This window comes from Phoxinus phoxinus (assembly GCF_949152265.1).
Source record: "Phoxinus phoxinus genome assembly, chromosome: 13".
Taxonomy (NCBI): domain Eukaryota; kingdom Metazoa; phylum Chordata; class Actinopteri; order Cypriniformes; family Leuciscidae; genus Phoxinus; species Phoxinus phoxinus.
Genome location: NC_136888.1, coordinates 2,250,042 through 2,265,539, shown reverse-complemented (window position 1 = coordinate 2,265,539; position 15,498 = coordinate 2,250,042). Strand labels below are relative to the sequence as shown.

General features: G+C 37.2%; 1 protein-coding gene across 2 annotated transcripts in view; it reads left to right on the top strand.

Moving 5' to 3' along the window:
• The window catches only part of dlst (dihydrolipoamide S-succinyltransferase), a 28,738-nt gene that overhangs the window by 957 nt on the left and 12,283 nt on the right, over positions 1 to 15,498 (top strand). For both annotated transcript variants that reach the window (XM_079633081.1, XM_079633082.1), the window contains exons 2-9: positions 1,621 to 1,654; positions 2,425 to 2,467; positions 2,564 to 2,625; positions 8,142 to 8,216; positions 8,307 to 8,362; positions 10,507 to 10,615; positions 11,119 to 11,274; positions 15,118 to 15,191. In XM_079633081.1, coding sequence (XP_079489207.1) covers positions 1,621 to 1,654; positions 2,425 to 2,467; positions 2,564 to 2,625; positions 8,142 to 8,216; positions 8,307 to 8,362; positions 10,507 to 10,615; positions 11,119 to 11,274; positions 15,118 to 15,191 — 609 coding nt within the window. The remainder of the gene's footprint in view (positions 1 to 1,620; positions 1,655 to 2,424; positions 2,468 to 2,563; positions 2,626 to 8,141; positions 8,217 to 8,306; positions 8,363 to 10,506; positions 10,616 to 11,118; positions 11,275 to 15,117; positions 15,192 to 15,498) is intronic.

The following is a 15,498-nucleotide window of genomic DNA, read 5'->3' as shown; positions in this document are numbered from 1 at the left end:
AAGAGAAGAGATGCTGCAAGAGGAACTTATTCTGAGTCGAGATTATTAACACAATAATGATGATGTGCACCGATAAATCATTAAGAATAAATACTGCAATATTCTGTAAAAAAATTAATATGAATATTTATTTTGAAGGTGACTTTAACAGGGACAGGCCTTAAGATTAATTGAGAAGTAGTGGAGGAAAGTCCCCAAAATAAGTGTAATTTACCAAAACTTTAAGTGCATATTGATTGATTATCTTTATCATTGTGTAGTAGTATGGGTCACACAAGTATCTATTGCGCATTAGTGTTATAAATGCAGATTGACCCTGTGGCACAGATAGGTCACATGACTCTCACACACACACACACACGTGTGCCTGACTGTCACACAGCATTGATGTTCAACGGCTGTCATGTAGCAGAGCTCCTGTTTTTACATTGATTTATTAGATAACGATGTGAATGAAATACTTTGGTGTTCATAAGTCACGTGCAGCTTTAAATTACCATAGTTTGGTCAAAAATAGTCTTCGGTGACGGACAAACACGGTCACACACACACACACACACACACACACACTCCACAGTTCCCGACTCCATTTGAACATACGGTTCGGTACTGACAATAAATACAACCTAAATGCAAAGACACCATTTGTTAGGGCTGTAAACGATTACTTGCGATTAATCAAATCCAAAATAAAAGTTTGTATTTACATAATATGTGTGTGTATTGTGTATAATTATTTTGTATATATATATATAAATACACACACATGCATGTATATATTTGAGAAATATTTGCATTTATATACTGCATATATATGTTTATATGATTTATATTATATATAAATATAACTATTTTATATATAAATAACACATTTTTCTTAAATGTATACATGCATGTGTGTGTAATGTGTATTTATATATACAAAATAATTATACACAATACACACACATATATTATGTGAATACAAACTTTTATTTTGGATTCGATTAATCTCGATTAATCGTTTACAGCCCTACCATTTGTAATATTAAATTATTCATTTTTTTTCATGAAATAAAAAAATAATCACTGTCCGGATAGATCATAAGACGCAGAGCTTTGGTCCGTCATGACATCAATATTTTAAGACTTTTACGAAAAATTAATGCTGGCAAATAAAAATATGACATGAACACTGCTAGATTATTATGATGCATCGATGTTGTGGCCTGTGCACACTAGCTTGCTTGATTTACGTTAGTTACGTGCATTTATGCGTTACGTTAAGTGTTTCCCGCGTGAGGTACTTTGTGTTGTACGTTGACATGACGTTCACGCGCGCAAAAAACTACTACGATGGAACCTCAACCTTTGTAGTTGGACACCACACACGCGTCCCCGTTCAGTCCTCGAGTTTGAGGGAATTGGACCTGGAAAGTGCTTGAATTTGAAGTTAACAGGTGTGGGAACCCTGGGTAAAATGATTGACTACAGGAGGACTTTAAGTTGTTTGTCAAAGTCTGGCCACGTGAGATAATCTTGTGTTTGTTGAACATTGCTGTTTGATTGGTACAGTGAGTATTATGGTCTGTCAGTGCTGTTAGTGGTCATTGATGCATTGGTGTGGTCTTGTTCTTCTAGGGAAACGGTGTCCTGGCCAGACGGGCTGCTTCAGGTGAGCTCTGACTCCAGCTTATGACTGTTGTGATATCTCCTCTTGCATGACGTGTGGTGTTTTTCTTACGGTATTAAAGGGTTAGTTCAGCCTGAAATGTAAACTCTGTCAGTAATGACTCTCCCTCATGTTGTTCCCCGTCAGACTTTCCTTCATCTTCGGGACACAACTGAAGATATTAGTGATTAAATCTGAGCGCTGTCTCACTCCTCCATAGGCTTCTGTTGTAATTGAAACTTGCCGGCCCAGAAAGTTAGTAAAGACATCGTTAAAACAGAACGGAGGCTCACTTTTGGCCAGCATCACACGCATGACCAGCGTCGGCCAATAGTGAGCCTCCGTTCTGACGTATAACCCAGAAGCGCTGCGCTGTTACACTGTGAACTCACTCAGAGGAACTCACACACAAGTCCTTATTTTATTTATTTATTTATTTTCACAACAAAAAGTATTCTCGTCGCTTGATAAGCTTAAAGTCGAGCCGCTGTAGTCACTCGGACTATTTTAAACATTGTCTTTACTAACTTTCTGTGCCGGCAAGTTTCAATTACAACAGAAGCCTATGGAGGAGTGAGACCGCTCTCAGATTGAATCACTAATATCTTCAGTTGTGTTCAGAAGATGAAGGAAAGTCTGACGGGGAACAACATGAGGAAGAGTCATTACTGACAGAGTTTATGTGAACACCCTTTAACAGTCTTGCATCTTTCTTTTTCTGACTGTTGCAAACCAACATGATTAGATGTTCCTGTGTCTCCTTTTTCCTCCAGGTATATCATCAGCTAGTCAGTGCGTCACCTTCCAGAACAGCCCGTAAGTCCCACACTTCACTGACCCCAGAGCATTTCTGTGGTGTGACCCACAGAGACCCAATTAAAGATCTCACTGGATTGTGCTGTTGATTTCTAGGAGGAGTGAGACCCGCTCAAGCGTCTATCAGATCAGATACTTCAACACCACAGCCGCTCACAGTACGTATCAGCTCTGCTTCTGTAAGCTAAGGGTAAAGCTGCTCAAAAGTGTTGTTTGCCCATTTTTGGGAACGCTGAATGGACACGCCAAGATAACCAGAAATTATATATGCAGAAAAAAAAACATGCACTCAACCGGGGCGGATAATGCATCCGATAATAAGACATTCACATAAACTATGATGGAAACACATTTACTTAATAAATTCCTCGATGCACAATAAATAGTCATGTGACTTTGTCCGGAGGCTGTGATTGGATAACTGGAGTAACCAGTGGACCAATGGCATCGCAGCGTCTCACATGTTGGTTTGGTGTTTCTGAAACGCCGGAGTCAAAGTGTGTGATCACAATGATTTGGTTTAGTTCGCTCCAAAAGTTTGGGAAAAATGCATACATGCAAAAGGTTTTTGATTAACAGTCATGGAAATTTGTTTCACAAATATTTGAATATTGGAAAATATATTTTTGACATATTTATGTAACCATCTTACTGGTGTTACTGGTGTGTCGTCGTTATTGAAATTAGGGATGGGCATTTTCAAAAAGATTGCAATCAAATATTCGGCTCATAAAAATCGAATATTCATTTATTTAAATGACGTTTTAAATTGTAAACATTTTAAAAATTATGGTTCAGATCACTCAAACAACACATGGAAATGGAGGCGCCCTTATATGGGCAGTAATGTCCACTAGTGGAGAAGTGTGGTACTGCACCCAAACTAAATCTCACTGAACGCTCATTTTTTGAGATATCAACCTAAAATTTGAAACACAACTTGTTCAGATTTTTGGCTTTGATTTTTCTTTTTTTCTTTTTGCATTTTTAGAGTCATATATTTTTTTAAAATATGAATAATTAAATTGTTAACATTGTACATTTTCATAAACTCAAACTTCTATAACTTTTTTCCTGTTTAACTTTCTTAATTTATTTCACTTCTACACAAATCTGCCAAGTGTCTTCTTTAAAACAAGATCTTACATCTATATTCCAAAGCATTCTTGAATTACAACCATTTAAGTTCGAAATGTGCATTTTCATGTCTATAAAAAAAAGGGGGGCGCTTGATAAGGGGTTAACACGCGTTTACTGTTGCACAACACATTGAGTGTCTCGTGTGCTTGCAGGGAATGAAGTTGTTACGGTAAACACCCCAGCGTTTATTTTGTCACTTAATATCTAGAGAAAGTACAATGCGAACAGTGGTAATGATAATAAAGCAGGTCAATTCAGAGTACGAACATTAATTTATTCATATTCCCAGCCCATAAACACAATGGGAAAATAAACTTTAAATGATTCCAAATATAAGTAGTCAAACAAAGATAAAGAAAAATACAATGAAATTCATCAAATAAAATTAAGAGCACGAGTGTTGCCCAAATCAAAGAACTAAATAAAACAAAACACCGCTAACTATAACCATGAAATCTAACCTAGCTTAGACAAAGAAAAACCAAAAAGAAACATCTTTGGCGTGCGAAAGATACCTCCTTACCTCCGCTAATTAACAAACAAACATTACAACTCAAGTAGGGGTGGAACGGTACACTGAAGTCACGGTTCGGTTCAGACATCACAGTTCGGTAAGAGTTCGGTACAATGGAGGGAAAAGCAAAACAAAAATGCAGAAGGCAATTATTTATATTGTGCATGTCTCAGTCTGTACCACCTAGTGTCATACAGTCCCATGAGCCGCTGCACAGCCTGAAGTGTGTAAAGTAAGAGGTAAACAAAATAAGACAATCAGCTATAAAGCTGAAAATACAGCATGTGCGCACGCACGAGCGCAAAGGTGCGTGGCAAAAATGTCGTCATTGCGTTTGGGCGGTCGTGCGCGTTGGTTGCGCAAGGCCCCATTTCGGTGTGCAGTGCGCAGCTTTTTGTAACCGCGCGAGCGGCTCCGCATCCGAAGACGCACGACTTCAAGCCGAATCTGGCCGAGCATGTGCATCTCACCGCACCGGCACCAGTTCTTGCGTCTAAATGAGTTGCTTACATTAACTAAATGAGCCTACAATAGCAGACATAAGCCCTTTAAATAAAAATAAATGGCCATGTTTTATAAAAAGGTTCACAAAACTAAATAAAAATGTTTAGAAATGATGTAAGATAACGTTCATTTAGTTGTAGGTTACGTTCTCATATCCAATTTTTTTTCTAATGTCACAAGGAATAATCTGGTTTACTGCTTTGCACGATTCTTCTGTAGTAGGGCTGTTGGAACGAATTCCGAAATTCGAATATAATTTGAATATTAAAAAAATCAATACTATTCGAATGCTGAAGTTACTATTCGAATATTGCTTTTTTTTTTGTATTATCTTTTTAATTATATGCAATCTTGCCTTTCTCGCCAACTTGGCTTACACACGCATGTGAAAATGAAATGCTTTTGTTTCGTCTGATAAACAATACAGTTTTTGAATCGTAACACAATTGTGCGCGTTATCCACGCTGCATCGTCATAACAATACTGTCAATAATGACGGCGAGCATTGTCTCCACGGTAACGGAGTACGGAGATCACCACTCCTGACAATTTGAGAAGCGATGTGTGGAAGGTGTTTGGATTTCAAACCATAATGGGAAAATCACAAATAAAGAAGAGGCAATTTGCAGAATATGCTAAATCTGAATGAAATATCACTCCTCAACTTGCAACCTTACTGTGTGCGTTCACACCGGACGCGAATAGCGCGTCAAATTCGCGCCTGCCGCGTCTAGTTATACGCTTGAGCACTTTGTGTCCATTCGCGCGTCTTTGCATTGACTTAACATTGAAATCACTCGCGCCTGACGCGTTATTCGCGCCCGGTGTGAACGCACCATTAGGGCACATCTGACAACGCTACACCCTGACAAGCTGGGCGATCTGTCCAAGGAACTGCTGCTAAAACAGGCAAGAATGACTTCTTTTCTGCCTCTCTCTTCATCACGGGGCTTACCAGCTGTCTGCCAAAAGGCGATTACAGACAAACTGACACGGTTTATCGGTAAAGATATGAGACCGATCAACATCACGCAGGGGTCTGGATTTAAAGATTTTATTCACGAGCTTGAGCCAATGGTACACGGTTCCTAGCCGCGCAACAATCACTGACAGAGTTGTGAAACTCTGACACACAACAGACAACTGATCAGTGAAAAAATGTCCATTAAAGTTGCCAAATTAAAGTCATTCATTTTGTTCCGCTGTTTTATTGTTAATAAAAAAAACGCGATCACCCGTTTCTAAATGTTTATTGTAATGTTAGCTGTCCCTCTAGTGGACAGACCGTGTAACAACAACCAAATGCTATAGTGGCATTGACGATCCATAAACCTGTGAAATGTCGTAAATATTAATAATAGGATGAAGTTGAGCATTTAATATTCGAATATTATTCGAATATTAAATAAAATAAGGAATGGAATTCGAATAGTATTATAGAGGAAGATTGACAGGCCTATTCTGTAGTGTGGTTTTGGTGTAGCCTACTACACCGGCGAGCGCGAAGTATAAATGCCTCGTCTATTTAGGGAGACGCGTGCGCAGTCAGCGGAGGCTCGTGCGCAGTCAGGCCTATTTTTTTACAGTCTATGACTCGGTCACACTCAGCGGAGGCTCGCAAACCCATAGACAGCCAAACCTAGCTCAAGGCAGGGCTACACAACCCGCGTTTCTAACAGTAGTTCCGCATTACATTCATTAATTTGCTTGCGAGTTTTATTTATTTTTATACCGTGTATTCTCCGTGTAAATTCATGCACCGAACCGTGACGCCCGTTCCGATTCGGTTCAATACGAATACATGTACCGTTCCACCCCTAAACTCAAGGCAACTCCTACATAACAAACGCTACGTGTGGCACGATGTAAGTCACGTGACATTCTAGCTTGCTCCTCTGTTGAAATGGTCCAAACCAAAATGTTTAGTTTCGGTTAGCGGTTAGCTGGTCAATATGAGCATCCCTATTAGAAATATTCATCATTATTGCACATCTCTGGAATACTGGATTCTGATTGGTTAATCTGATCATTCAGGGACCTGGCATTTATTATTTTCTAGCTTGTCTTGACTGAAAGCTGCTTGCTTGTTTTCTCGCAAAAACTTTGTGCTAATAAAAGATTTAAGGTTAATTAACTCGAATCAATATTTTGTGTGAAGTAATAAGCCGGATAAAACACAGACACAGCGTTGCCATGGATGCGGATAAATATTTCAAATGTGAGGAATCATGTTGCATGCGTGACGCTGGAATACAAATCACGATTCCTGGCTAAACCTGCACACTTTAAGTCATCTGGTGATGCTTATCGAGTTATTAGCGCTATTAATGATTCACCTTACATGTAATAAACTGTGCTCAGTGCTAATGCAGACGCACTTCCAGCGTTTCTGATCCTCCTGTTGCTGAAGTGCTTGTGTCCACTGCACTTTTATAATCCAATTAACTGGTGAATTAAATTGATTTAGTTTTTTAAATTACACAAAATTTTAGGCAAGCGTTTCTTTCTTGTTTGGTACCGGGCCCACGGCCATTTATATATTTAAAACAGTATCTTGACAATCTGTATATCATTTGAAAGCTTACAATGTCTAGTTTACATATTTGGTGACTGATTTTCAAAATAAATTACAGAGGAGCCGTAATTTATCAATTTGCAACAAGAATATGTTCATCCTCCTGAGGCGTGTTCACACCTTTATTTTGAAATAGTGATGAACATGAAAAATCATGAAAGAATGGTAGAAACCTCAGTTTGTTTTCATGCCAAGAGTTCAAAAGATAGCATCCGTTCAATTATTTTAGAAAAAAAGCTCTGAAAATGTTTTAAATATAAAGAAAATAATAATAGATTCAGCATTAGTGATGTGTCAGCGAGCTATAATGCACATACGGGATCTTCTGTGTTTCTTAGAGGTTGACTTCATTTCAAAATCTGCCAAACTTCCAACACTACTTCTGAATAGGATGTGTACTTCATAAATTGTATGAAAATTGTAAAAAATAATGGTTCAGACTCAAACCACATATGGAGATGGAGGCGCCCTTATATGGGCAGTAATGTCCACTAGTGGAGAAGTGTGGTACTGCGCCCAAACTAAATCTCACTGAACGCTCATTTCAAGAGATATCAACCTAACATTTTAAATGCAACTTGTTCATATTTTTGCCTTTGATTTTTTTGCAGTTTTAGAGTCCACCAGGTTTTGAAAATATATATTTGATATAAAATATGAATAATATATTTTTTAACGTTGTACATTTTCATAAACTCAAACTTCTATAACTTTTTTTCTGTTTAACTTTCTTAATTTATTTAACTTCTACAAAAATCTGCCAAGTGTCTTCTTTAAAACAAGATCTTACATCTATATTCCAAAGCATTCTTGAATTATAACCATTTAAGTCCTTATTTTCATGTGCATTTTCATGTCTATAAAAAAAAGGGGGGCGCTTGATAAGGGGTTAACACGCGTCTACTGTTGCACAACACATTGAGTGTCTCGTGTGCTTGCAGGGAATGAAGTTGTTACGGTAAACACCCCAGCGTTTGCGGAGTCTGTCACAGAGGGAGACGTCAGGTGGGAGAAAGGTAAGATGTGTGTAAGATCAGGTGTGTGTGTGTGTGTTACGCACGGTTACCCTGACTGGACCTCGTTCACCCTGTTTGTGTCTCCTTTAGCTGTTGGAGACTCGGTCTCTGAGGATGAGGTGGTCTGTGAAATTGAGACTGATAAGGTAAGAAGCAGGCGGCATTAAAGGATTAGTTCACTTTAAAAAAAACTTTAGCTGATAATTTACTCACCCCGATGTCATCCAAGATGTCCATGTCTTTCTTTCTTCAGTCGAAAAGAAATGAAGGTTTTTGATGAACACATTTCTCCATATAATGGACGTCAATGGGCCCCAAACGGCTCAAGGTCCAGATGACAGTGTCAGCGCCGCTTCAACGGGCTTTAAACGACACCAGACGATGAATAATGAATAAGAATTATCTAGCGAAACGATCGGTCATTTCAAAAATAAATAAAAAAGTTTAAGTTTTATAAGCACAAACGCTCGCCTTGCTCTGTTCTGTGATTCGCGTTCGTGACGTCACGTAATACGCAGTTACGTTGAAAGTTTTTTTTTAAGTGAACTAATCCTTTAAGTGATGTGAACAGGAGAATATCTGATGTGTGTTGGATCCGTGCATTCGTCCTTAAAGTGACAGCAGCCTAATAAATATGTTGCTGTCCATCAATAATGTTAATCAAAGAACAAAAGAGAAAATTACTCAGTTTTTGACTGAATAGATTTAATAAGGATTAATATTATTAAGGCGAGACACGGCAGGCAAAAACATTGGTTTTTTTTTTTTCACTGGTCAATTTTGAGATTTTTGGATATTTGTCTTCAATAACATGTCTTCTTTCAGACTTGAGGTGAAAAAAAGTCAGAAATACACATTTAGGTCTTTATTTTTCTACACTTTGTCTGTTTGAGTCTGTAGATTCCTCATAAATTCAACAAAAGTTGCTGTTATAAATCATCATGATCCGCGATCTCTGTCTGCTCCCTGTCATCACACACAAGCGCTCTCTCCTGTACAATGCTGTCGGATCCAAATATGGTCATTTCCTTTTTATCAGCAACCAATCGTGAAAGTAAAAGGGCTGAATGCGCAATCTCATTGGCTGATGATAAATCTTTAAAGCCCGTTTTCTCAGAATGACTTTCTCTCATTCTCCAAGTCCGAAATCTCCACTTCAGTCGCACCGATACACACCAAACCCTCCAGTCTTGTATCTAGTTATATTATGAAGACATTTACAGAGGGATTTGTAAATATATTATTCCTAGCCTGATTTATATAACATTTTATTCCAAAAAACATGGCGAAAATCATTTTTTAAGGCTATTGACAGTATATTCTGATTTACAGGATAACATAAGTCGATCTCCATAAATCCCTCTGTAATTTTTTCCCATCTAATATTTGAACACAATGAAAACTTTCGTTTTAACCTGGCTTTATCCAATACTCAGATTTCGTATTTTTAAAACATATGCAAATTAGCACATATTTAATTCAATATTGTCTAATTTGCATATTTAAACATTAAATTACAGAAAACTTGTAAAACATTTTTTTCTCATCTTAATGTAGGTAATCAACTGGGAAAGTTTCATGGTGATATCTGCTGGTTAAAAAAATTACCCTATTCACCTGTAGTGTTTTAAAAATTTAAAACAAATGTTTTATTTAATTTTAAGATTATAAACATCACAGGATCCAAATCTGTGTCTGTATTATATGTTCAAACCTTAATATCATTCATATTAACAGGTTAATAGATGTTTTCTCCAGGAGTATATAATAAGTTTATATAAAGTATAAATTTTGTTTATGTACATTTCTGAAATGCATAACTTGGACAGTTCCCTCTGATAACACATCACTAAACTGTAATGTGGACACTTTCTGTAAAGCTGCTTTGAAATTATGGGTATTGTGAAAAGCGCTGTACAAAAAAACGTGAAACGAGAATAAAATTTTATGGAGTTGATGCATTACAATTACAATTGAACTAAACCCGTTAGAGTTTAGCCAACTAAACCTACTGTGGATTTATTCGGTTACAATCTTATGATATTCAGTCGACTAAAAAATGACAGATATGAACTGACTAAAACTAAAAAATAATTGTGTGAAAGTTAAAACTGGACAGAATTAAATTCTGCTCTAAAGCAGCTTGTAAAAAACATCAGTGTTGATTCAGTTCAATAACGGTGTGAAGTTCATCAATTATGAAACGAGTTGGGTTCAGCTCTACAGAAGACCGTAGTGTTGTTGAGTGTGTGTGTGTGTGTGTGTGACTGAAGTGTGTGTTGGGTTGCAGACGTCGGTGCAGGTCCCCTCTCCCGCCGCCGGAGTCATCGAGGAGCTGCTGGTTCCTGACGGAGGGAAAGTGGAAGGAGGAACGCCTCTCTTCAGACTCAAGAAAGGAGGTCAGCCACGTCTCTGCTTAATAATAGCTAAATATAATATTAATATATTCAAGGAATGTTCTGAACTAAATACATCGTATGTTATTATATATTATCTCAAAACAGCATCACAGAAAATGCATGTTTCAATGAGTCCGAGTTATGTCAATATGGCAGTAAAATACAGAAAGTTATGTGGATCGTTAACATAATAACACAATGATCATGTCAGGCAACGATAACAATAACTTTATGTATATTACTGCCGTATTGACATAACTTTGACTCTGATTGTAACATTGAAACATGCATTTTCTGTGATGCTGTTTTGAGATAATATTGCTTTGCTTCTAAACAAGTGAACTAACTTTTGAAATCTTTATTAGGCCAAAGTATATATGTATACCCACATAAAACATTTCCATCTTCATTAACCACAACCATAAATAAAGTATCAGGTCATTGAGTTAGGAAGTGGTTGTGCTTGTAAGTGCGTGGTGTGAGCTGTGCCTGCCGTGTTTCAGCTGTAGCTGCTAAGACGACGGCGGCGGCGGCTCCTCCTCCTCCAGCAGAGACTCCTGCGCCTCCTCCCGCCCCGGCTCCGGCTCCGGCGGGCCCCATCCCCGCCAGCATGCCCCCCGTGCCCCCTGTGCCCGCCCAGCCCATGCGGGCCACACCAGGTCAGTGCCGCCGGGACCAGTTTTACCCTGCTCACATAATCAAACCTCATCGTGATCTCAAACGGCATTTCTTTTGATCTATGGTGCTTATAGAGCCCTATGAAATCTGTTTGTTTTTTGTGTCACCCATATTCCATTTTATTTTTTCCCAAATCCCATTTTTAGGGCCCTATGATTTCCGCGATCGCGGAAACGCGGACGGAATCGCGGAATTGGCCAATTAATGCGGAATCTAGTGTTAACGCGGAATTTCGCAGAATTTACATATTTTGAATGAAATTCTGTAGTACCGGTACCCACTGTACGCACTAATGGGCTCCGCTGCTGTCAGTCGCTTCCGTGTTTAAGCCCAGGGCTTTAGACTAACTTTTTTACTAGGAGCACTGTAGCCGATACCACTAATATATATATATATATATATATATATATATATATATATAGTGTCTGTTTATATTAAACTGCAAAAAGACTATTTAAAAATTAATCCTGCATGTTCTGCTTGTCTCTGTTTTCAGTCTCTGCTGCCTCACGATATAATTATGAGGACATGATGAAATTAATCTCCAGAGCCGCTCTGAGAGTCACTCCATGAAAACTTTATGGTTTAATTTGAGAAAAACTATTGTCATATCATAGACACACAGACACAGAAACTCAAAAGGTATTCTCGGCAACCCGTCAAAATAAAAGTTTGACAGAAATAATTATATTAGGCTACTGCATGTTGTACAGTAATGTGTGCATAGAAGGTTGCTTATTTTTCACTTGATCTTTTTATAAGCAATATACGTTTAAACAGCATGTAGCCTTCAATGCTTATATCTATTATTTACTTATGATTATAATTTATGATACGTCAAAAATAATAAAGTCATTGAATTTTATTTTTATTTTATTTTTTAAATAGAAAAAATAGTTCCAACAGATTTTGCTGTGGTACCGAAATTGGTACCGAGAACCGTAAAAGGTATCGGTACCGACTACTGTAATTTTGGTATCGTTACCTAAATAAATTTAAGGTCATTCCTATTTTATTTTTGTACATTTTAATCATTAACATTAAAAGCACACTCTTTTTACGACTAAAATAACAGTAAAGGGTAAAAAAAATTAATTCCCAAAAATTAAAACGGAAAGAATGGAATTGGCAAAAAAATTAACGGAAAAAAATGAATTTGGGAAAAAATAAAACGGATTTCATAGGACCCTACATTTTATTTTTACCAAATTCAGTTTTTTTAGGTTTTAAGTTGTCTGGATTACATTTTAATGGTTTAATTTAGTTTTTCCCAAAATCCATTTGATTTTTCACCCCAAAATCCATTTGATTTTCCCCCCCAAAATCCATTTGATTTCCCCCCCCAAAATCCATTTGATTTTCCCCCCCAAAATCCATTTGATTTTCCCCCCCAAAATCCATTTGATTTCCCCCCCCAAAATCCATTTGATTTTCCCCCCCCAAAATCCATTTGATTTCCCCCCCCAAAATCCATTTGATTTCCCCCCCCAAAATCCATTTGATTTCCCCCCCCAAAATCCATTTGATTTCCCCCCCCAAAATCCATTTGATTTCCCCCCCCAAAATCCATTTGATTTCCCCCCCCAAAATCCATTTGATTTCCCCCCCCAAAATCCATTTGATTTTTCCCCCCAAAATCCATTTAATTTTCCCCCCCAAAATCCATTTGATTTTCCCCCCCAAAATCCATTTGATTTTCCCCCCCCAAAATCCATTTGATTTTCCCCCCCAAAATCCATTTGATTTTCCCCCCCAAAATCCATTTGATTTCCCCCCCCAAAATCCATTTGATTTCCCCCCCCAAAATCCATTTGATTTTCCCCCCCAAAATCCATTTGATTTTCCCCCCCAAAATCCATTTGATTTCCCCCCCCCAAAATCCATTTGATTTCCCCCCCCAAAATCCATTTGATTTTCCCCCCCAAAATCCATTTGATTTCCCCCCCCAAAATCCATTTGATTTTCCCCCCCCAAAATCCATTTGATTTCCCCCCCCAAAATCCATTTGATTTCCCCCCCCCAAAATCCATTTGATTTTCCCCCCCAAAATCCATTTGATTTTTCCCAAATTCATTTTTTTCTGTTTTTGGTTTTCTAGATTCAATTTCAATAGTTGAATTAATTTGTAATATTAAAAAAGCTTGCTAATGAATTTAATTCATACAAACAAGAGTTTATTTATTTTATACATTTTTATGAAATGTCTTCTTCTTTTTTTTCTCCAGAAATTCCATGTTGTCTATTTAAAATTTTCCGGCAATCAAATGAAGGAATGAAACAATTGAATTTATCTTTTAATCATATGAAGTTTAACTTTTTTTTGTCAAACAACGTGCTGCACAACAGAGCTTTACTGTTACAATTAAAACATGGAAGAAAAAATGTGATTATTCCTTATTTTTTTTTTAAATTTATCATTTTTATTAATGTTAGTATTATTATTACATTGAGTCGTAGCTAAATGCTACTGTACAACAGCAATAATACATTTCTGTCACAATTTCTTCAAATTAAGCTGAACTTATTTTGCAGTGAAGACCTTTTGAGTTTCTGTGTGTATAATATAATAATAGTTTTTCTCAAACGAAGCAGTAAAATATTGATAAAGTTACTCTCAGAGCGGCTCTGGAGATGAAGTTCATGTCCTCATATAGAGGCTGAAAACACTGCGAGCAGTGTGTGTGTGTGTGTGTGTGACGCAGAACATGCAGGATTCATTTTGAAATAGTCTTTTTGCGGTTTAATATTCACAGACACTAGTCTACATCGCAATTTGATTTATTATTTGTTATTTTTTTCTGTTTTAAGTTGTCTGGATTACATTTTAATGGTTTAATTAAATTTTCCTTTGAAATCTGTTTTACCCAAATTCCATTTTATTTTTTCCCAAATTCAGTTTTTCTGTTTTTGGTTTTCTAGATTCAATTTCAATAGTTTAATTAATTTGTAATATTCAAAAAGTTTGCTAATTAATTGAATTCATACAAACAACAGTTTATTTATTTTATACATTTTTATGAAATGTCTTCTTTTTTTTCAGAAATTCCATGTCTATTTAAATAATTAATGCAATCAAATGAAGGAATGAAACTATTTAATTTATCTTTTAATCATATGAAGTTTTAAACAAAGTGCTGCACAACAGACTTTACTGTTAAAATTAAAACATGGAAGAAAAAATTTGATTTCCTTTAAAAAATAGTTTTAATTTATCATTATTATTAATGTTAGTATTATTATTACTTTGAAAATATTGATAGTTACTCTCAGAGTGGCTCTGTCTGGAGATCAAGTTCATGTCCTCATATAGAGGCTGAAAACACTGCGAGCATCGTGTGTGTGTGACACGCAGAACATGCAGGATTCATTTTGAAATCGTCTTTCTGCGGTTTAATATTCACAGACACTAGTCTACATCGCAATCTGATTTAAGTGTACTGACCTGCTTTTTATTTATTCATAAGAAATTTGACAAATTCCGTGAAATTCTGCATTATCCGTATTTATGACTGGATTCCGCAATTCCGTCCGCGTTTCCCGCATTGCAGAAATCATAGGGCCCTGTTATTGTGATGTTAACTCCGGTTGGTAAATCTAGCACTAATACCCTGTGGGTCCTTAAAAAGTCTTAAATTAAGTTGTACAAAATTTAGTCTTAAAAGCTATGAGAAAAGTCTTAATTATTTTAAGAGGTCTTACATTTTAAGGACCCTCACCCAATATTGTATTCATTTAAAAAGCCTTAAATTTGATATCCTGCTTTTGTAACTAAACGCTGCAGGACTGGACGGTCCTAAACTCTCTTCTGTTGTGTCTGTTGACAGTTTCTGCCATTAAACCCACCGCCGCTGCTGCTCCTGCTGACACTGGGGCCAAAGCCCCCCGATCCGAGCACAGGGTAAGACACTCGATGCCCCGCCGTCTGCAGGAACACACAGTGCAGCTCGTGCACCGCTCAAGTGTTGCATACGGCTATACAATGTGTTTTTCATAGCCCAGTTTGACGGCGTACGACCCTAATGTGCTCCTCCTATTAGGATCTTTATCGGGCAATATTTAGGGATGCACGATATATCGGCCACCATATCGGTATCGGCCGATATATGATCATTTCTGATGTTATCGGCCCGATTAGAAATTGTGTCCGATATATTAACGCCGATAAATAATGTATTATTTCCTTCAGCCGAGACGCTTCAGAAGCA